Source organism: Dermacentor silvarum, chromosome 6, assembly GCF_013339745.2.
Source record: "Dermacentor silvarum isolate Dsil-2018 chromosome 6, BIME_Dsil_1.4, whole genome shotgun sequence".
NCBI lineage: Eukaryota > Metazoa > Arthropoda > Arachnida > Ixodida > Ixodidae > Dermacentor > Dermacentor silvarum.
Genome location: NC_051159.1, coordinates 115,906,017 through 115,929,826, shown reverse-complemented (window position 1 = coordinate 115,929,826; position 23,810 = coordinate 115,906,017). Strand labels below are relative to the sequence as shown.

The 23,810-nt window shown below is 47.2% G+C and overlaps 1 protein-coding gene across 1 annotated transcript in view; it reads right to left on the bottom strand.

Moving 5' to 3' along the window:
- LOC119455881 (neurexin-4) overlaps positions 1-23,810 on the bottom strand; it is an 88,174-nt gene that overhangs the window by 28,572 nt on the left and 35,792 nt on the right. The window contains exons 14-18 of the mRNA XM_037717396.2: positions 23,502-23,705; positions 17,783-18,103; positions 10,796-10,966; positions 8,434-8,655; positions 906-1,142 (exon numbers count right to left, since the gene is read on the bottom strand). Of these exons, the coding sequence (XP_037573324.1) occupies positions 906-1,142; positions 8,434-8,655; positions 10,796-10,966; positions 17,783-18,103; positions 23,502-23,705 (1,155 nt within the window). The remainder of the gene's footprint in view (positions 1-905; positions 1,143-8,433; positions 8,656-10,795; positions 10,967-17,782; positions 18,104-23,501; positions 23,706-23,810) is intronic.

The following is a 23,810-nucleotide window of genomic DNA, read 5'->3' as shown; positions in this document are numbered from 1 at the left end:
AGCACTTATGAAGTGAAAGTTTTGATGGAACCCTGTCTGGTTGGGAGGCATCATGATGAAAGGCAAAAAGGACATCAACCACTAAAAGCATACAAAAAGCCGTTTCGGCTCACCTGACAGGATCGAACAAGATTAACAAGGGGAGCTGAAACATCTTTTTGTATTCTTTTAGTGGTCGGTGTTCTTCTCTTTACCTTTCGTCGAACCTATGTTTAATGATTAAGTTATTGAGGTAATTATTCACACAATTCCAGAACATTTCATACTATAAAACATGCAAGTACTTTTTCAAAAGACACTCAATAAGCCCTTTGCCATCAATGTAAACAAGTGCATTAAATTTGCCTTTCTTGTATAAGCAGTGTCGCTACTATAACCAATACTTTCAGGGCCTTAAAAATTATCTTCAATAATAACGCTTTCATCGGGGAAAGTGAGAACCTCCCCTTAGGACTGTGGCATGGGAATGCACAAGCACGTGCGGCAGGCAGCTTCTGCAATGCTTTTGCGCCATAATGCTAGGGCATTATGGCGCAAAAGCATGGCCATAATGCCTAGGGCATTATGGCCATGCCCAGGCATCCTTGTTGAAAAACTCTATATTTGGCGTTATTTCTCAATAAAATTCCTAAAAACATTTTTAGTGGATTCGTACAAACTTCAGGATGAATCTTTCAGACTTCGAATGTTGTTTTAGCAGATTCCCTGCAAAAAATCTGAAAATTTTTATAGCTGCCTTATGTGTGTACATATCATCAAATAAATTACACAAACGAAAGCTGCAATGATAGAAAAACGAATTCCATTGTACACAGCCATAAAAAAATCAAGCTGCAACACAAACAGTAAGCTCTGTTGTGCACTGAACTCGTTAAAGAGAATGAAAAAAGGGAAAGCAGCCCCACCGTCAGCACAGATGGGTCCCTTGAAAGGCGTCCACTGACAGTCGCACGTGTAGCCTGAGTACCCCTCGAGACAGGTTCCGCCATTGAGGCACGGGTTGGAGGCACACTTGCCCACGCAGCCCAGAGACACTCCATACAGGCCCGGGGGCGCACGCACCCTCAGATTCAGGGGCTCCCCATTGACCATGAAGGCTCGCAGGCAGCCCACATATCCTTCCTTGTAGTCCACACTTGCACCTGTAACCACAAGCCGATGTTAGGGCCACATGAGAAGTAATTCCCTGGTGGGATTTTTCATCTTACAGGTGTACAGTAGGGTACCAGGGTTGTTGGATTGGAGGGCTCCTCATTACACTTCAACCAGCTAAGACTCTTGTGCACCTAAATTGAAGCACACAAGCGTTTCTTGCCTTCTGTTCTTGTTGAATGCAAGTTAAGGAGCAAGGATTTGAACCTGTGACTTTATGCTACACAGCACAATGTCATAGCCACTAAGCCAGCATGCCGGGTGCTGCATGAGAATGCCAGCCTTACGTGTACATTCTGAAATGCTGGTATCACGTGGCACTCTTCGTGCCCATTCAACAGTATTAACAAAATAATATCAATTAACTTTTTTTAATTAAATACCCACAATGATTTGTGTGAGTCATATTTCCATGCGTCATTGTTTTACTTTTTTGCTGTTGTCCATTCTCACCGATTATCATTGTTATAAAGTTGTTGCTGGACGCAAGATGTGCCTGCAGTAGTAACATTAATTTTTTTTTAAATGTCGCCAACTTTACAGAAGAACAGGCATGTCTGATCAGATTGTGCATGCGTTGCAAGTAGTGTTGTACCTTCTTGAATGTACATGAACACCAGCGATTCCTCTGGAATGTACAATGAGACGCATAAATGATGAACACAAATGACCCATGGGATTAGATAAGACAATATGACAATAGGAAGTGTTGCTTGTCTTCGTTTGAGTGTTAGATTCTTAGCTCACAGTTCTGGTAGTACAGCTGAACCTGGCAGCAACGAAATCGGCAGGGAACGTGAAAAAATTAGCTTTCGCACGAATTTCATTGTTGTGAAATGAGACAACACAGATAGGGGAATGCATAGCAGAACGAAGCTTTACTCTGAAAATTCCGTTAGCCTACATTGGCAAGCCTTGCTCTAGGCTATAGAACCACATTGCCGACAGCACAAATTGTGCCCATGCTTCGATCAGCAGTGGCGGCACTGCCCTGGAGCAGTATTCTTGGCCAATCGCTTCTCGAGACACGATCACATTAATGAGATTTTATGTAACTCTACACCAGACGTGGAGCAACAGCGCTCCATGCAGTGGCATTTCTCTAGTGCACGCTGTCGTGCACAGACGCCGACGTGTCCGGTGCAGAGCGCGAAAGTTATTGCATCTTGTATCCCCGAAAGCAACCGATCGCGATTATAGCCCCTTCGTGCAAATCTACATCTGGCGCTGAATCGCATGAGGATTTGCCCCAATTCCGCACACAATGCCTGTTGGGTGGTATCGAAACCAGCGTTCTTGAAGAAAGGGACACGTCTTCTCGAACAATTACTCAATCACGACAGGATGCTTGGCACTCCTTGCTTGCAGCCACCATCTCAAACGCCATAAACACGTCCACGTAGATGGGACGTGGATTTCTTTGTGTTTGCTGCACTTTTCTTACCGAAAACACGTCATGGCCGCCACATTGTTAGTTGATTGCCCATTTGGTGTTAAACCCATTGACAGGCTGTTCCTTACATATGGTTGAGTTAACATAGAGCTTATATGCTGCAACAGACTATCACTCTAGCTCAGGAATTTGGCGTGTTCGAAGTAGCTTCATGGTGGCTAGTAGTTCAAAGAAGCCAAGTAGAGTTTTCTCAGTAGTTGACACATACTGAGCCGTGCCAGTGGCTGCGTGGGCGCAGTAGTGTTGCTGACGTGACGATGGACCGCTCTTTGCGACGGCAGCTAAAGCGCTTGATCGCTGACATGGGCTTCGACCCTTATGCTGATACACCACTGCAAAAAGCAAAAAAACACCACTCCTCGTGCACTTTTCACGAAATCACCTCACACTATAGGGACGGCAGGAGGTTTTGGTTTTTTCCTCCCCCCCATCAGAAGCTGAACCGAGCTCAGGCAGTCACAATAAGAATGATTCAAACTAAATCTTATCCCACACCTTTTGTGCTTAACAAAATTGACCAGGAGTTTCCTGCGGAATGTAAAAATTGTGGACACACTCCATGTCTATTTGATCATGTGTTCTGGCTGTGCCCCAACCAAAGGGCTTCGGACCTCAACAGTGAGGAGGACTGGAGTCGACGCATATCCAGCAAAATCCTTCAAGATCAACTCCTGGCCGTCCGGAGAGCTCATGACATCGGGAAAGCCTTTGGCCTACCGGTGCCTACGTGGGCGGAGCCACCGACTTAGCCTGGGGGCTTTTGCCTTCGGGCCCTAGTTTCTCTGGACCAAAATAAAGTTCTTGCCATGCCATGCCACTCCTCATGCACCACCACCTCCGCCAAAAGACCTAAGCGGTTTACATGAAAGACCAAACTGCAAACGCGACAAACGCTACGTTCGCACCACGCATCTGCTCTCGTTCAAGTGAATCTATATGTGTACAAATTCTACACGAAAATACGAAGAAACACTGGAATACACAGGCACGCACTGTGTATCGGTCAGCAAAGTTTCAGTGAGACCTCAATCTTGAATTTCAGAGAAGGCGCTACAACTTGCAGACGCCGACCGCCAAATACCGCGAGTACAAAAATGAATTTTTATGTGCACGGCATGAATGCGGTGGCATCTCGTATTTTTTCAACGCACAAGGTACAGTCGAGTCCCGCTACAACGAAATTCACGAGACACGCGAAAAATTTCGTTGTGGAGGAACTTCGTTGACGCGAAATTAGTATGTACTATATAGTACGTATGCCAAACGGCATAGCCGCTAACGAAACCGAAACCATTGTCCGCAGAATCTTAGCGATGGCGTGGGGGCAAAGATTGAGACGTACCGAAGGAGGTCAATGAAGTGTCAACTTCACGAGAGAATGCATATCGTGCCGCTGTTACAGCATTTTTCGTACATTGTGGCCGACGCCTAACCCAACGCGTGCCTCGCCGATCACGAAACACTCATATTGTGGCACATGCACCGTCGCAATGAAGCGGTTTTAATTATCACAATTTCATTGCATATTTATGACAAAGTCTGCAAACTTGGCAAGCTTGCGCTTACCGGAAGTTTTATTTCCAGAAGTCGGTCAGCCTGGATTTCTTACACTTCACGGCAAGCAAAGGCATTAAGCGAGTCTCACAGTCCGTTAAAAGAGCTATCGCAATGTCATTATCGTGGGCTCTGATAACTTTTAAGATGAAGTCAAAAGCATCCATTACTTTCAAAGCAGTCGCCGGAGTCGGTGTGTCTAACGGGTTGTCATTTTCTTCAGACGACGAGACGTTGGCATCATGTTGACAACAGCGGCTGCGGTGCGGCCGCCGTATCTTGAAAGCAATATGCGCCGTGCACAAAGTGCGCACCTGCACAGTCCTTATCTTAAAAGCGATCTACGACATGGGCAAAATGCAACAAGGGCCGGTAGAGTCGTGTGCGCTGTGCTTTAGACATTTAGTTCGCGTTGAAGCGAGAGATGGCACAAAGGTCATTTCGCTCGCTGCTATTACCGTACCTTCTCATTTCAGCGTGTTGACACCGAGTTTCCGTGGTCATTGAGCGAGATGTGTTCATGTTTACCTGTGCGCGCGTGACACCATGTTTGGTAATTTAGTTAGTAAGCTAATGTTCACAAGTTTATAAGGCAGATAAAACTACGATCCTTAGTACGTATAGCTGTCTACTAATCCGCTATCGCAATCGATGCTTCGCCCTTCGGGTGAAACTGCGAAATTTTTTCCTTACGCTTTCTGCCTCGGCGATCATATGTGCCTTCTCGAGAGAGAGAAATTTACGCTTCTTCGTTGGCGTAGCCATTTCGACCGGACACACACCACAGAAAACAGCAGCGATTGTGGTGATCCCGTGCAGCCTCGGACAGGCACAAAATGACCACTCGTGGCTATGGATTGCAGTGGCGTAAATCGGTACTTTGAACTTGATTTCCTTTGCGAAAACCTCGTTCAAGCGGACATACGATCGTCACTGCTTTGGAAGGGCCTTCTAATTTGAAGACTCGGCAGTTCCAATTTCAATTCAGTCCCAGTTTCGGTCTAGAAAAGTTAGTTGAAGCGGGAATACCAAATAAAACACCTTCGTTATGAAGAGACTTTTTTTGTATTACTTTCTATGGGCAGTTGACAGGGAATCGGAAAAGTGTCGTTGTAGCGGCATTCGTTGTAGGGGGATTCGACTGTATCATGAACGTTGTCACCGTTTGTGGGAATCCTCGGGTCCTATAACCGCCGCACGGGCAGCGAACGTCGCGTCAAGCGCATGCGTGCCAGGGAGAGTTGGGAGAGGGGAAACTTTCCTTCCGCGGGCGGCGCGCGGGAATCGCAAGCGCTATCAGCGCCACCGGGTGGGTCACGTGAGATCCCGCTGATATCGCCCGGGTCTCTTTGGTCGCCAGCAAGCGGCGACGACGGAAGGCTCCGCCGTCGCTCCCGTATTCCCGCACGTGGTTAGTCAACCGCGTTGTTGCCGCGGCAAACGCCGCGGCCCCCCCGTTTTCCCCAGTTGGTAAGTCGGAAGCCCTTCTTTACCTAGTGTATTATTCTCTTCGAGGGAACCCTCAGCGATGTTAACTATAGCTAGCTGGCCTGCTCGAAGTGTTAGTTGCAGTCGTAATAAATGCTTTCCGAGTGTACACGTGGTTGTCGTCTATTGTTTCCTCGAGCTTGTACCGGACCGCGGTTGATGCGCAGGCATGCGACAACCGCGGGGCTCGGTGTGTCGAGGCAGAGGGCCGTCGGCAATCCCCACATATCCCGACATTTTGGCGTTCCCAACGTGGGGCAAGCGCTTGGAAAACGGGACGACGATCTGTACGGAGCAGCGTTAGGCCTCAGCCGAAGGCGTGATTGCTAGGTAGATCTGTGTGTGCTTTCTTGAGGGCGAGTTAACGCTGCGCCAGTGTCGCCGAACTCGTGTAGACGCTGAGATTTGCAGCAAGTTTTCTTTTAAGAGTACGCCCGAAGCGAGTGAGTGCAGCAGCCGATGCGGTGGTCGATTTTTTCTGTACATATGTAAATAGCCTCCTTTCTGTATCTTTGGCTCTGGGAACCAGGCGCCGGAAACGCTGGCTAGGACGTCGGCGGGGCGCAGTCCCAGGAGTCGGCTCGAAAGCTGCGTGTTGAGCAGCGAGCGGGGACCGCTTAGCTAGGCCTGCATCTCCTCGCGGCGGCTCATTGGAACCCTTTATGGGTCTTTTGTGGCATTGGTATCCGTCATGGACGCGATTAGGCCTAAGGCTCTGCGGAGCTGCCGGTCGCATGTTCGAAGACGACCATGCCGTGACATTTAGCGGGTGCAACCGGATTCGCTAGTTCTACTATACTCGCCTGAGCAGAGAAACCTCGTTCGAAATAGAAAGCTTATTTTGTTCAGTTGAACTCAATATTTTGCGGGCGGAATAACCGAAATCTCGGGGGACCAGAGAGCGCTTTGTTCATACGAGCATCGCCCACTTTCGCGCTGTATCGGACCGGAAAAATTCGGTCGAAGCGAATAACTTCATTCAAACGAACTGGATTGTTTTTTTTTTCTCGTTGCCGCGTAAAGCTATGCGGTAGACGGGTGGTTCAGCATCGTGTCAGACGGCCGACGCTGCGGCGGCCTCTACTGCCTTAATGCTAAGTGTTTGTGGTAGTGCATTTGAGCGACTTTGCAGAACGAGTGAAGCCGCCTCGACTTGCTATTGCTGCCATGGTCCACGTCCCTGCCTGCTGTCTCGGCCCCTCCCTGTTCGCGGCCCGATGCAGCAGCACATGGCAGCCACGAGGAGGGAGGCCTACCATCATACTCCCACGAGGGTGCGTCGGTGCGAGGTTCATCGTGGGAGAGTTGGGAGAGGGGAAACTTTCCTTCCACGGGCGGCGCGCGGGAATCGCAAGCGCTATCAGCGCCACTGGGTGGGTCACGTGAGGTCCCGCTGATATCGCCCGGGTCTCTTTGGTCTCCAGCAAGCGGCGACGACGGAAGGCTCCGCCGTCGCTCCCGTATTCCCGCACGTGGTTAGTCAACCGCGTTGTTGCCGCGGCAAACGCCGCGGCCCCCCCGTATTCCCCAGTTGGTAAGTCGGAAGCCCTTCTTTACCTAGTGTATTATTCTCTTCGAGGGAACCCTCAGCGATGTCAACTATAGCTAGCTGGCCTGCTCGAAGTGTTAGTTGCAGTCGTAATAAATGCTTTCCGAGTGTACACGTGGTTGTCGTCTATTGTTTCCTCGAGCTTGTACCGGACCGCGGTTGATGCGCAGTCATGCGCCAACGGCGGGGCTCGGTGTGTTGAGGCAGAGGGCCGTCGGCAATCCCCCCCATATCCCGACACGTTGCAGAACCTTTTGTGGTCATTGATAAAGCTAATACTGCTTGTGACGTTTTCACACATCTAGCCAATAGTCTCGTACTAAGGCACCATGGCACCATCATATGCACTTCCGATGGCGGGGATTTGACGGAGCCATAGGAAAGAATGGCTGATCTTTGCAGCGCTATTCTGCGTTCCCTGCTGCATGGAAGTTGGTAATAGTTGGCCGTGGTGTTCACGGAGGCATTCTCTTGCGTCTAGTATGATTTATTTACCATGCTCAAAGAGTGTTGCAGCGCCCCTTTAAGTACCACTATAAGTAGAGCAGGTCGGTAACACTGCATCTTAAACTGCAGCGCAAATGAAGAAATTGACAGTGCACAGATGAAAGCATGGCACAGAAGTATAGTACTGCACAAATTAGAGCTTGGATGGTATTTTCTTCCTTACGTTTGTTATGTAGTTAATGACAGAGGCCCTGACAAGCCGAATAGGGACAGCATTACACAACAGCAGAATCTCCCATTGATTGTGATGAATAACAACTTATGATGACACCTAACATTGGTTAGCTCCAGCCGATCACTCTTTATCCACCGGCATATACAGCACACTTAATCCTTTGAATTCAAGTTTTTTCAGAGGCGATGTACCCTCAATGTCGTTTTTTTTTTCTCAGATATTATAAAATGAACACAACAGTTTATTTTCAGTCATTTAGAAGGGAAAAAATGACACAGATAATTGTAAATTCACTCTTAATATGGTTCTCACATTCCCATATTCGTTTTATACCTAGTTTCATTTTGACACACACGCATCCACAATAAGGCCACAGTGTCAGAGTAACAAACCCACAAAAAACAACTACTTCTATAAACTTATAAATGTGCAGCGCTTTACAAAGCATGCATGCATTGTTTGTACGCACAATGCTGAGTAACAGTTGAACAACGCAATCAGAGCCGTGGCAATCCCTTTATCAAAGGCCTAGATTTCCTCCAATTCTTCACTCACCGATGACAAGTTGGCCTGGAAGGTGGAGGGCGTGCGAACGGTCGGGCTTCTCGCGCACCTCGGCGCTCTGGCTGCCATCGACGACGATGCGCGCTTCCTTGCGGTTGCGCTCGACATGCACTGAGTGCCACTCATTGTTGCTCAGTTTGTACGACGTCTCAACACTGACTCCCTGGGGTCCTCCACCAGCAGTCTCATACAACAGTTGAATCTGGTCACCTCCTGCACAAATCAGCCTTTAATTTAATGCAACTGGTCTGTATGCCTGGCACAAGTGAAAAGTCTCAACTGTGTACATTAGGGGTGTGCAAACATTGGAAACTTTCGAATAACAAATCGAGTAGTGTCCTATGTGATTTGGTCTTTGGTACAAATATTTGTAAATATGAATATTTTTCAAATAGTTTCAATACTTCGAAACATCAACTGTGCGCAATGAAACATAAAGTTGAAACACAGGTACGATAAATTGTATTCTTGCAGGCACAGTACAGTTCAGTCCACTTATAACAATACCACATATAACGATATATTGGTTATAACGATGAGTCGACTTAGCAGTATCAACTTATGCATTAGGGCTATGAGCAAAAAAGAAATATATATAACGATCAGTTATTCACCGCATATCGGATATAATTATTGAAATTTTGCTGCTGGGCGGCGTTTTTCATGCAGAATAATCGTGAAATTTGTGTTACTGAGTTACCCTTACCGATACGGGGCGAAAAGTTTGCCTACGCGAGTTCCTATTGAGTCTATAGACGGTTTCATGCTCGCGATAACAGCAGCGAGCGTGCCGCCCCAAAGAAACTTCCGGTCACGTGTCTTATCAGTCTGCTATGTTTTAACGCATGGTTGCTTCTTTGCCAGTTACATTTAGCAGCTACGTCAGTGGGCAAAACCGGAAGCCGTGCAGGGCCCATGTTTGTAATCAGTGAAAAGGTCTATATGCCGCCATTACCGCACAGATATGAGATGGTCAGTTATAACGATCAGACTTTTCATTCTTTTTGATATCGTTATAAGTGGACTGCATTGCATACAGCGATCATTTGCGCTCTCCAAAGAGTCCTGTATATGCAAACAAACCCCTAATTTGTTCCTAATGCTCCATGGGCTCTTTTAATTAACAATGCTTCATAACATGCAATGTAGTGACAAGAACATGGTAACGTTATGAATGCTAATATGTGGACATTGTTTTATATCAATTGTGAAAACTGCGGTTCATCCTCGTATCCTCTTTAGCTGCCAATTCTGTCCACTGAAAACTTATTTTCACGCCATTTATTGCATCTTCAGAATCATTGAAAGCATAGTGCAACAGAACGGATTAAGACTTTTCAACTATTCAGTGAGATTTGTCAAGTTTCCAAAATGTGGGCCCCATGCATGGACTTTCTACAGGAATCTCAAAAACAAGAACATTAACAATTACATGTACAGCGGACTTGGAAAGCATCCATCCAGCTACATGAAAAATATGCCTGATTTTTAAAACATTCTCAGAAACAACTAAAGAACTGAACCTAACACATGATGTACCGGCACTGAGAGAAGCCACCAAGACATCTACCTCCAACTCCTTTCACTAAACCACTTTGCTCATATTATTCAAATTTTCAGCAAAGGTTTATTCACAAGTGACACATTTAAACATAATTACAGTTTACTCTTGTTAATTCGAACGCATTGGAAAGTGTCGGCAAGAAACCATACATTGGTTATGGAAGACAAAAACTTGTTTAGCATGTCGCTACTGTTAATTCAACCCCCCCCCCCCCCCCCCCGGCGTCCCCTCGTGCGTGCAGCAGTTACGAAAGCTTAAAAACAATAAATTCAGCAGACTGTGTTGCTGCTTCCCAAGGTGCGAAGCTCTTTTACTTTTACTTTACTTTCATTTTAGAACTTTCAGTCCAACACTGAGACAATGTTTAAACATGTAGGTGATCGTCATCGCATGATGGTTGTGTTCCGCCTAAAGAGCAAGAAGCAGAAAGACATTACAAGCTACTTGGAGCAATGAAAAATATTGGAATTCATTCATTTCATCATCATTTGTCAATTCAACCTTTCAAATAATTTGACCAAATATGGAGGTCCAGCAATGGTCGAATTAACGGGAGTCAACTGTATTTTCATCAGTGCTTATCGCTTTTGATGCACTATCTTGGAATGTACAATTGCCCCACGGAGTACCTGAAGAGGATACGGTCACATACATCCTTACATCATATGCTTATATAAGGATCATATCCATATATGGGCAGGCCTTCTACGTCCCGTGGAAGCAAAAATATAAACAGCGCAAGAGACTTCAGCATGTGCCATCACAGAAGGTTAACAGAGATGGTCGTACCAATGAGTACCAGCTTGACATAGTCGGTTGGTCCCTTGCTGTGCATGATGACCCCATTCTCTGCAGTTGTCTTGAAGTGGAAGTACACATCCCACGAGTGGCGCAGGTTCAGATGTGGCACCTCAATGGTGGAGTCCGTGAAACGGAAGGTCACCACATCATCGAAAACGGCTGTGGGAAAAGGGCCATACCATTCATCAAATCAGCAGTATGCGAGGTATATTGAAACTTGCCAATCGCAGTCAACTCAAGGTAACCAACCACAAACCTAAAAGGTGGCTCTAACCACAAAGGGCAAAATTTTATTGAATGTGATAGTGCTGTGGGTACATTAAGCAAAATGAATGGTTACAAAAGTAAGCTGAGGTGAAGAGCAGGGGGAGAAAAAAAAATAATTTTTCGTTGAGTAAAGCGACATTTCCGATTTCAGTTTCATGTGCACGCAGTTTCAACAAGAGCCTTTCTTTGATAATTAAGCATTATTACTGCTTCGTACCATAGCCCTACGCTAACTTCGTGCATCTTTTTCGTTCCAAGTTTCATTGTAATGCCTTTTTCGTTGTCGTACATGCACTATAAGGCCTCAAATCATCAAATTCTTTATACAAAAGTGGTTAGATACCCACATCCCACAAACCCAAATTCGATCTAAGTTTGCCAAAGAAGACCGTGTCTTCAACAAGAGAGGGGAGGGGGGAGCTTTATGTAATGGCATCTTAAGACGGTCGTTTTTGAGTGCTCTAAAGCCCTCCCAAAAGGACGATCTTGTTTGGATGATCCCATCTGACTGCCGAACTTCAGATCAGAGTGCTGAGAGACGATCCCAGGACTGCTGTTCGAGCAGCCAAGATATCTGGTTGGTTTCCGGTCCCGTGACTCCACTCATTCCCGTGGTGGCACTGGTGAACTCCATTCACAATGACAATTATATCCACACACACCACCATAAACCTACTTAACTCAGTCAGTGGCGGCGGCGGCGCTGCCCGTGGTACCAGAAGTTCTCATCAGCTTTCTGTTCCTTTCCGCTCAACTGCTCTGAAAAGCAGCCGACTGTTCGGTTGGCCCAAGATACGGGGGTAAATCAGAAAGTCCTGGCCCCTATTTTTTACTAGCCAAAATAAGGTACATACAGGTAACTACAAATACGCACTATTCTACGTACCTTACACTATTCTTCCACATGGTCCACACACCGGTCCAGACATTTGTCCCATTGTCGCAGTAAATTTGAGATGTCCCTGTGGTAGAATTCATTTGCACGTGGCCTCTCCGAACGCTCATTGTCATGCAAGTCTTCACGGCCTTTTGCAAACTCGCACCACCACCACCTCACAATTCTCAAAGCAAGACACCTTCCCCCATACGTGGGCTAGATTTTCCTCTGGATTTCGATAGGTGTTCGTCCCTTGCCCCATGGAAAACGAATCACACTTTGCTGCTTGTTGCCGTGCACGTGTGAAGCACAACCTCCATCTTCAACAACTGACAGCAGTGAAATGCCGCGGAGCTATCGGCAGATAAGGCCGGGCTGGTCAAAGAAAGGTCCACCGCTGGGAATGGATATGCTGACTTAGCATTTACAGCCGTAATTTGGCTAAAAAATATAGGGGCAAAGAGTTTCTGATTTACCCTCGTATCTCCTATTTGAACCCTGAGTGCCTCCGGACTTGGTCCGCTCAGATTCGGAAGATCACAGCGGCCATCCAAAGATGCCATTAATAATAGAAGTGACCATTAATAGATGACCATTAAGGATTCTGCTTCCTCAAAAAAGTTTTTTGTTGCACAGTCGGCGTTCAAAAACCCTGTAATCTGAGAAAATGTTCAATTTCAGAAAAGTTTGTAATGGCCACCAGCAAAAAAGTACTACACTACATTGCTCCAAGTACAGGTTCCATGCTCAGCATGCGTATATACCATATTTTCCGGTGTATAAATCGCACCTTTGTATAAGACGCACTAGAGCACTGCACGGGCCCGGGCCGGCCCGAAAGCCCGGGCCCGGCCCGGCCCGCGGGCCGGGCCGGGCCGTCCGAAGCGTTTGTCGGCGGGCTCGGGCCGGGCTCGGGCTTGAGTCCGCAGGCCCGGGCCGGACTCGGGCTTGAAGCCACGGGGACGGGCCAGACTCGGGCCCGCTCATTGAAGGGCCTAAGTAGGACTTCGAGCACACGTGACCGTTATGCATTGCGTGGTTCAATGCATTCTGTGCCAAGCTGAAGTGACACGTGCAAGATGACTGTCATCATCATCATCAGCCTATATTTATGTCCACTTCAGGACGAAGGCCTCACCCTGCGATCTCCAATTAACCCTGTCTTGCGCTAGCTGATTCCAATTTGCGCCTGCGAAGTTCCTAACTTCATCACCCCACCTAGTTTTCTGCAGTCCTGGACTGCGCTTCCCTTCTCTTGGTATCCATTCCGTAGCTCTAATGGTCCATCGGTTATTAATCCTACGCATTACATGGCCTGCCCAGCTCCATTTTTTCCGCGTAATGTCAACTAGAATATCGGTTATCCCCGTTTGTTCTCAGATCCATACCACTCTCTTGACTCTATATCTTATGAGATGTCTATATCTCATCAAACAAAATAGTAAAAAAGATGAAGTTCTCATTTTTAACAGCGGAGCTGTTTCAGCCGGGCCTAATGTATTGGCCCACATCCAAATATGTGGGCCGATCCTGGCAGCAGTGCAGAAAGGGTCCAAGCGCAATGGCACATACACCTGTGAACTAGCGAAGCTGAGCCTGGATAAGTCTAGCTAAGAATGGTCGGGACCACTTGCCTATCGATAGGCAAGTGATAGCCAATCAATAGCTAGTCGATAATCAATCAATAATCAATAAATTCTCGGAAATGCTGGGGATGACTTGGTAGTGCTTAGCCTAGCCCAAATACGTGGCCAATACCTTACGATAGCGAATCGACAGCCAATCAATAGCTAATCGATAATGGATCAATAATCAATAAATTTCGATAACTTAGTAGTGCTTAGCCTATCCCAAATACGTGGCCAATATCTTGCAATAGACAATCAATAACCAATCAATAGCTAATCGATAATCAATCAATAATAAATAAATTCCGGGAAATGCTGGGGATGACTTGGTAGTGCTTAGTCTAGCCCAAAAGCCAGGACTAGCTAGGTGCCCATCATCTCCGCTGTCACTTAAGCATTGCGCCGCCAATGCAAGCTACGCTATTTATTTTGTTCTTTTCCGCAAAAACGAGCATTGTTTCCGCGTAAGGAAAAATAAATTATACAAAGAACCACTCCTCAAACCGTTTCCATGTTACCGCTTTTGCGATCGCACTATTACCAGTGTCGATACTATGGCATTATTTTAGCGCTAAGGCCAGTTACTTTTGTGCTTCAATGCATAAAACAGCGCTTTCCTCAAAAAGTTAACTGGAACGTCCATGCATTTCGTCTGACACTTTGAAAATTAATATCTCGAAACTGGTTCAGTCCTGAGAATTCGTTCCAAGTGCATACGCCTTGCGAGCTCAGCGGCTATAATTCGTAGATTGAAATATGTGCCGTAAAATAATTGATTAAAAAGTTAATTCGCGTAATTATGTTAAATATTCAATTAGGCGTTTTGGCCATCCATTAGGCCACCCATGTCAGAATTAGCTTGGAACTACATAAAACAATTAGCCTCCTTAGAGCGTCGTCGCATTAACGCGAACACAAGAAATCCTGAGATATGGTCAATTCCATACTTCAGAATACTCTACAAGCATCAGTCGTTAATACATTGCTTACCATTCACTTTGAACAGATACAAAAATGGCGGTAATTTCAGCAAGAAAGAACTCAGCTGACACTTTGGTCGCTTGTAATGTATCTGATGTGATTATTATTCTGCCTTTGTGTATGGTTCTGAGTATATAATGTAAATCCGGTTTCGTTTTCTTAGCGAATGTTGATCTTGTAAAATTCAGTCTCATGCTATGTTGTATAGCTGGTGTTGCGTTGTTTTGTATAGCTAGTATTGCTATTGTAGTGTTGTTTAAAATGCATTCTGTTAACACTTTTTCCAATTCTGTTAACTCGCCGTGACGCAAATATTCTTTGTCTTTCCGTTCATAGCTATTTCGTCTATCAGGAATTCCAGCGATAGCTGAAAATATATGTGAATTATTGTGCATTTGTAGACACTGTTTGCTGTACTATTGCCCCGCCTGGTCTTTTGGGTCACGTCAAGCTACATATGTAGCTTTTAGTTCAAAATGACCGTCCAGCATGTAAACTGGACAATAAATTGATTTGATTTGATTGATTTCGTCGGACACTTTGAAAATTATTATCTCGAAACTGGTTTAGTCCTGAGAATTCGTTCCAAGTGGATACGCCTTGCGAACTCGGCGGCTATAATTCGTAGATTGAAAGATGTGCCATAAAATAATTATTTAAAACGTTAATTAGCGTCATTATGTTAATTCTTCAATTAGGTGTTTTGATTTCTCGTGGAAGTAATGGCTGCCTCATCGAGTAGTTTAGATCAAGAATTATAACTGTGCTATCTGCCACAGGCAATCTTTAAAAATTTGGTTCAGCTAAAATGAAACGCCCTGTATATTTGCATACTAAATGACATCATAGAACCATATCGTACAAATCAAGGTAAGTGCATGCGCACCACCAGAAAATAGTAGCACAGGCAATGGGCCGGATTACTGATGTTCCCGTGGGAGAAACAAATATTTCGGCCTTTTATTGCTTATATACTGCAGCTGATTAAACCTCGAGAAGGTGAGGCTGACAGATACGGTACAATCTGTAAGTTAAAAAAAATTTTATTTCTTACAGGCCGGGCCTGGTCATGCACGCGCGGGCCCTAGCTAAGCTTAGTAATGAACGCCCGGGCCCGGGCCGGGCCCGGGCTCAGTAACACGGGCCCGGGTCGGGCCCGGGCTTGGAACCACGGGCCCGGGCCGGGCCCGGGCTGGTCTCGGTCATGTACACCCGGGCCCGGGCCGGACTCGGGCTTTGTATTACGGGCCCGGGCTGGGCTCGGGCCTCGTAAAGCGGGCCCGGGCCGGGCTCGGGCCGAAAAATCAGGCCCGTGCAGTGCTCTAAGACGCACCCCCCTCAAAACGACAGTTTTTCTGAAAAAAAAAAAAAAAAACGTATATAATTTGCACCGGTGTATAAGATGCACGTATTCGCTCGGTAAGCGATTAAAAAAAATTACAGTGACGTTTCACTCCGTGAACGCGGGTCACACGCAAGCGTATGCGTGCCATATATTTCCACTCCAGGCGCATTTCTGCCGTCGTGGTTGCCGCGATGTTCGGTATAAAGTCCAAGGGCAATAACATCGTCTCCGCACACCATATGCTGTTTGTGTGAGTGAAAGTGTCTGACGGTGAGCGGAATTGCACACAAGGGAGGAAAGCGGGAAGGCAGCACGGAAGGGAGGGGGGGCGGCTTGTACTCTGCTTGGAACTGCGTAGTTTGCGCAGTGGCGCGCGCCGTATCTTGACAGCAATCTGCAGCTGCGACAAATTCGGGGTTGGCTAACTCGCGGTCAGCCTGCCGCCACTTGCGTTGCTGCTCCGTCCTTGTCGCACGGCGCTGGGAACTCGATCACGAGAAGAATGTACCCGCCATCTCGATAGCGACACAGAACCTGTAGCAATTAAGTCGACCAGCGCGCGTCGCGTGGCCATAACATCGAATCCAATTTTGAAGGCAGTTTTTCCGGAAAAAAAAAACGTACATAAGTCGCACTGTTCTGTAAGACACACCAATGAAAAATTCAGAAAAGAAAATGTGTCTTATAAACCAGAAAGTACAGTATATTCAGCTTTTTCTGAGATCCCGTGGCCCACAAACTGTTAACACTGACACCTCAGTCACAAGATATTGTATCCAATACCTTGTTGCGTTAATGTCACAGAATATTTACAGTGAGCACTTGGACCCTTTTGCTTGTATCTTTCTTGACTACAGCGAATACTTGTATGTGCGTAGCCTCATTCGCACTCAATGACACTGTGCTTACCAACTGCTAAAGAATACCATGGCAATAATAAAAGAAAAACGTCTGCTAAACTGATGATGATATTTGCCCAACAATGATCACATAATCTTGTTTAGCAAACAACCTAAAGTGAATACAGGGCTCACTGCTCACTAATAGCAATGCAGTGATGTGATTGGCCGAGGCCGTTTTGGAGCAGCTTTTTGTAGCAGCCAAAAGTGCATTTGGAGCATCTGAATGCACATTTGGAAAAATTGCCTTTGAGACAGAAGAGAGATTACAGAGAGGGAGCCCAAGGCAGCAGTGCAACGAAGAGAAACAGTAGCATGTGCAACGACTAGCCCCAATTTAAAAAAAATTTTCAGCCATCATGCACCCACTTGACCAAACCACAGGAAAGTCACATCTCGAAGAGGCTTTACTGTACCAGCAGAACGCTTTTCCATATAGCGTTATTACGAAAGCTGTGTGCTCTCACCTCTTAGTTTTGAAAGTGCCATTTCAGCCATGGCCGGAGCGACTACCATTTCAAGCACGTATCAGCCCTAGTCTCGAACCCACCTTTTATTTCCTCCATGTGCACACATGACGAGGGCGTGTGATGAATGATGTTGCTGGTTAGATTAGTTTGTTTTTAACATAGCAGAAAACGCCTTTTGGAGCAGCTTTGCAGCACATTATTGAAAATGTAGCAGGATGTAGCAGGATTGGCCTTTTGGAGCAGTTTGGAGCAATTGGAGCAGCAATCACAATCACTGGCAATGTTCCCATGCTACCAGCTGGCTGTGTAAGAAATGTTGTGACAAAATATGAGACATGTGGTGTCAGTGGTGTCATGGCGGACAGCAATGACACCCCATGCCCCTTATTTTGTCGTAACATTTCTTGCTAACTCACTCATGCTTCATCACAGCAGGAAGTACTACGGCTATAGTGCCTCGCTCCGTGCACCACATGCAACCCAACTTCAAAGCTGTCGGCACACTCACAATCTCCCTGGCACTCCAGTGGTCCGAGGGTGTAGCGGCCACGCTTTTTGTCCTCCTGCATGGAGGCAGACCCGGTGTCCCCAAAACGCAGCTGCCGCACAGGAAGGTAGTCTCGGTCGGTGAGCTCGCCACCATCCGAGAGCCACTCCTCAATGCCCGCATCACAGTTGCACCAGCGCTGGGGGTCCTTGCAGGACCCGTAGAGGCCGCAGCGGCACTTGCGTGAGCCGGGGATGGAGCCCCCCCAATAATCCATACGCTGGTTGCTCCGGCTCACCCACCAGCCATAGGGTGAGAACGTGTCGGGGGTCGTGTCTTGCACTGCATCCAGTGAAACAGGGTAGCATCTCCTTGAGATTGTTGCTCAGAGCCAGTGTTTACAGTACAACCTTGTTGATAAGTTATACAAAATTTTGAGAAAAAGAAAATATTACTGTACCTGGGAAAAAAAAGAGGATCATGTGTTTCAAGTGAGATATTTTCAATGCACTCTTCTGTAAATAACATAAATTGCAGATATTCCAACCTTAGAATATGAAGAATACTACTGTCAGAGCAAAAAAATAAATAAATAAATAAAATAATACTAAGAATTGGTCTATCACTTAGGATGTTGCATGTATATTAAAACAAAAAAATGCTGATTAAGAACGGCACTATAGGAAATTTTAATTATGTATAGTAGTATTGATGAAATAGTCCCAGAATTCCCAAAATTTTAGGCAGCTGCGTAATCGTGTTGCTGCCAAAATTTTACACCAGCAGCAAAGTAAGATACCTTTGGTTATTGCAATATTAACTATGTTTGTCTGGTTCAACTCTGTGCCACCAGGTGGCTGCACCCTGTAGGCCACTCCCGTCTGTGCGTCCGCACATCTGGTAAAACTTCCAGTCCACCTACGTTTACCAGATTACCGGGCACGCTAAAACTCTCTAATGTGTGTGAAGTCTGACGAATACGTCCCAGTTGACGACAATGTGATGACTGGCCTAAACATGACAACTAATGACATCGTCAAAATCGTCAAAGATGAGAAGGAGGCAAACCTTGACAAAGGCAGCAGTGATGGTGTACCTGCTGACAAACTAAAAGTTTCGACGGGGAAGGCAGTAGCGGCATTCGATGCTCTGCAGATGTAACTTATACAGTCGACGTCCGATTTCCCGGACCCTCAAGGGACCGTGAAAACGTCCGGAAAATCGGGCAGTCCGGAAAAACGAATGCACGTGAAAACGCACCTTTTTGGTAGGTATTTCTCGCTAACAGAGAGGGTCACGGCCGGAGTACAAGATTCTCATTGCTATTCAGCCAATGCATCGTTTAGGTGGCTCTGAAAAGAGCCGTTTATAAAAAAGAAGAAGAAAAAAAAAATACGACGTGGCCGGCGCTACCTCATAGGTCAGCACTTGGGCGCAAAGTCGTTTATTTTCTTTTGCACGGTCCGCTTGCCCGCGATCATGTCTGCCTCAATTTCAGTCAACGTCATGTTGCCGCTGTACACCGATGACAGTCTCATCAGTGCTCACGTCAACTCCGAGCTCGTTGGCTGTGTAGGAGCTGGCTCCTCGTTCTCGGTGTCGTCGGAATCCTCCGTAACTTGACGAATGATTTCGTCATCGGTCAACTCCGCACATAGCTCGAGGTCTTTGTCAGCGTCGGCGAAGCCCTCAAAGGTTATCCCGGTTGGAATCGACACGCCGGCAGCGCGCAGATCGTCGAAGGAAACGTCCGCGGATGGCAGTTCGTCACTTCGTTCAAAGGCGCGGACGAAGACGAAGGAGCAGTCAGTGCCATCGCTGTAAACGGCGAATCCGCTCGACGAAAAGCGCAGCACGAAACAGCTAGGAACTCGGTGGATGCTGAAGGTTGGGAAACGTGATCACTGAAGATAGCGCGCAGCAGCAAACGATCAACCGCAGACACGACCGCAGAGCTGGCAGAGCTGAGAAAACAACACGTGAACGAACACAGTGATGTTTGGCTTGGCTAAGCTACGGCTGGCAACGGATTGACACGTGCGGTTTCGAGGTTACGGCAGCCGCGGCGCGGTGCGGCGGTGCTGCTGGCCACACCTGCGATGCGAGTACGGTGGGTTCGAGGATAAGAAAACAACCAAAATGGCGGCGTCGGTGGTGACTTTGGGTCGGCGGTTAACAGTAAAAAGTCCGGGAAATCGGATGGCGAAGGCTATAAGCGTCCGGAATTTCGGACTTTTTAATACATTGACTCTATGGGGAACTTGACGGTGCCACAGATGAGTCCGGGAAATCGGGCATGTCCGGAATTTCGGGCGTCCGGGAAATCGGACGTCGACTGTATTTGCTTCACTCCAGGGTTTTGCCATGGAGCATACCGTAAACCTCGACTCCTGATTGGTGGCAGCACAATGAACAAAGATGTAGGGGGCCTCAATGCCTAAAGTGCCTAAAGTTTACTGCAGTCCCACATTCCATTGAACAAAGTGTGCAGAAGAAAATTACCGACTTCTTTTACTTCGTGCAGTTGAACCCACTTATATATAACAATAGCGGTTTTAACAAAATATCGGGGATAACAATGAGAAGCTGCTGCACTGTCAACTTTTGTATATTTTATAAGGTAAAATAACCCGCTTATTACAATGCCCCTATTGCCGCATTATTGGTTGTAACAATGAAGTCTGGCTACTGGGTGTCTGTGCCGAAAGGGAACGGAATGCAAAATCCTTGGAAACAAAAAGTCGCAGTTTCACCCGAAAGGCTAAGCATAGATAATAATAGCAAAATAGTAGACAACTATCTGAACTAAGGATAGTAATTTTATCACCCATATAAATTTGTAAACATTCGCTTACTAACTAAATTAACAAGCACGGTGCCACACGTGCACAGGTAAACATGAACACATCTCGTTCCACGACTGCGGAAATTCGCTGTCAGAACACTGGAGAGAAGAGGCGTGGCAGCAGCAGTGAACGAATTGAACTTCATGCCGTCTCTCGCTTCAACGCGAACTAAACGTCCAAATCACCATGCATACGAAGCAACCGGCACTAGTTGCACTTTGTCCACATTGCAGATCGCTTTGGAGATGCGTGGCCACGCTGTAAGCAGCAGCCGTCGGAGTAAAACCACTTAAAACCATTTCCCTATCTCCCCCCCCCCGTGCCTCTCACGCATGACAAAGACGGCGCACTTTCTTCCCGCCTTCCTCCCTCGAGCACGTGAGATAGAGCTGCGATCGTTGGCTGACTGTCATGAGTCGGAAGTCGGCAGTATATGAAAAAGAAGACGACGAAGATCGCGGAGCGTTCCGAACGGCGCGAGCGCTCGAGGCACGCGAACCGAGGTGTAATCCGCGAGGGAGAAGCATCGAAGCAGTATTATCGACGTGGCTCTTGAGCTGGAAGGTCGCTTCGTCAGCCATGCTCTGACGACGGGAGAGCGGAGGACCCGGCCACGAAGCTCGTGGCGCTGGCAAGGCCCAGGCATAGCTGTAGTCCTCGGAGACATCCGGGCGAAGCTCCTGGGACCGGCTGCTGCTGCTCACGGTGGTTCCGGTCTTCTCGAGAATCCCTCTTCCTCGGCCAAGCCCGTTCAACCGATAATCACCGTGCTACCGGGTCGCCATGCCGATCGACGTAAGGCGAAGAACGCTTCGCGAAGCCTAACCCGGCAAGTGACACGTCAGCGGAGGCTACCGGGGCACCAGCCACGTACTCGGTCAGGTCAACGGAACCGCGAGGCGTCAGCACTTACGGCCCCCACAACGCTTCGGACGAGCCTCCCCGATGTGGACTCAACAAGAACTTCAAACCGACGGTCCGCAAGAACCCGCACTTCCATATTGCGACGCAGTTAGGCCGGGGCCAGGGTGGCCAGACTTTGACGAGTCAGCGCTAAGACTGATGTAGAGACTCTAAGACGGAGTTAGGCTCTGAGATAGATTATTTTCTGGTAGTTTTGTATTTAGTCAGTTTTGTATTTTCTATTGAGTGAGCATTTTTGGCTGAGTTATGGTTTTAGTGTTGTGTGCCTTGTGCCTATACCATCTCTGTATATATTAAATCCTTGTTTGCTGTGCTGCCAGTCGAGAGTAGCGCATGTACGCAACTCTCCCGCTCCCAAGCAAGTAGAAGGTGACACTGACCCTCGCAAGCTTTCACTCACACATACGGCGTATGGCGTGCAGCGACTATATTACCGTGTTTGGACTTCATACTGAACCTCATGGCGATGTCCACGACCATGGCAATGGCAGAAATGCGCTTGGACCCGGCCTGGCATATATTTGCTATCGCAATAAAAAATTGAGCTGCTGCACACCGCTGCGCACTGTTTTCCAGCCTCTATGCATCGCCAGCCCAGCCAGTGTGAGCCAGCCTCGTGCGTCCCTCACCCATCGGACTTCCACGCCTCCAAACACAAATGGGCTGCCCCCATAGTTCTATGCTGCGGCACCCTACGAAATACGAATGGACCGTGCCAACTATGCTGATAGCGCTGGATTGGGTGCTGCTCCCCGATTGCTCGCTGGCCCCTCATACTGCACATTTCTGCCAATGTATTAAGCCGCTCGTGCTCGTCTTTGTTGGCTGTGTCGAAGTCGTCCCAGGTCACATGGTTTCTCAGCCTCATTTGACTCGCCGCCGAAACGGTAGATGGCTCATCCGCCCACTGATCATCGGAAATGCACAACGTCGCCGGTGAAAAGAAAGTGCACTGAAAGATTTGGAAAGAAAGTGCTTCTAACCGATGAGGAGATCATCGCGAATGTGCTTGCATCGGATAGCGACGGCGACGATGGCAGCGATGACACAGTAGGGCAGGCTGCCTCAACGTTGTCCTCGCAGGAGGCCCTGCAGATGATTAGTCCCTCCGAGGCTTCGTTTTCGCTAGGGACCTTTGCGAGAGAGAAGGATGTCGGTAAGCTTCGTGTAAAGCAAGCAAAGCTGATGGACTTGGGGTTTTCTCGTGCAAGCCAGTGAGAAATACATGGCGAGGTGCTTGTGGCAATCTCGCCCCAGCGGTTCTTCAGGATTTCTCAAGCTGAGAGGCTGCCGCAGCATTCTTCTTGCATTTTTTAAAAGGCTCCTTTTGAGGCCACCAATGAGAAGTCTCGGTGGAGCTCGCATGTCACTTGCCGCCCGGGACCCCGCTTTGCAGTTAGAGAAGTGCTATATTCTTGAATGCCGACAGCTGCGGCATGTTACACACAATCGAAGTGCGCAGGAAGCAGAGTTATACGAGTCAACACAATCAGCAGCTGGATGGAGAAAGGTGGTGGGGAGGGGCACCGGCCTCCCTGCCATTATATTTTTCTCACAACAGCTCTGCCATCCCCTATTTTGATTTTTTTCATGCAGCCTGGTTATTACAATTATTGGTTATAAGAATGGGATTTTCGTGGCACTTGAATATTGTTATAAGTGGATTCGACTGTATTACTTGAATTCACGTTAAATAATGGTTTTTCTGTTGAACACAACTGACCTACTTTATTAGAAACGGTTCGGTGTGCAGTCCTTACAACAAATTGACCTTTATATAGAAGGATTGGAAGTCAGAAATGCTTTGATATAAAAGGCATTTGACTGTACTCACATATTTCATAGTCAACCAACAAAGAGCTAAGAGTTGGCCAGAGCCTTAAGACTTTTTGAGCAGGCATTTGACATTTCGCAGAACTGGCGTCACTCTACTATGGTTACCTTTGCTTTAATTTATTTGTGCTACTTACCACTTGTGTCAAACAGGCGTGCATTGAAGCACTCGTAGGTGAGCCGCTGCCGGCAAAGTGCTGACCGGTTCACAAGCTGGATCATCTGCTCCATGGGGGCATCATACACGATGTCCTGGATGAAACTCCCTGGTTCTTTGAAGCCTTTAACATCTGTTGTCATCTCGTTCTTGTGGTGCACTAGGGTATCACTGCGGTTGTCCGCTGCATCAAGAGAAAGAACAAAACAATATGGAATTGACACAGCAGCCATACATGTTTCAAAGCAGCAAACAAAGGCTTTATTTTTATAGACCCTTTTCATGACGA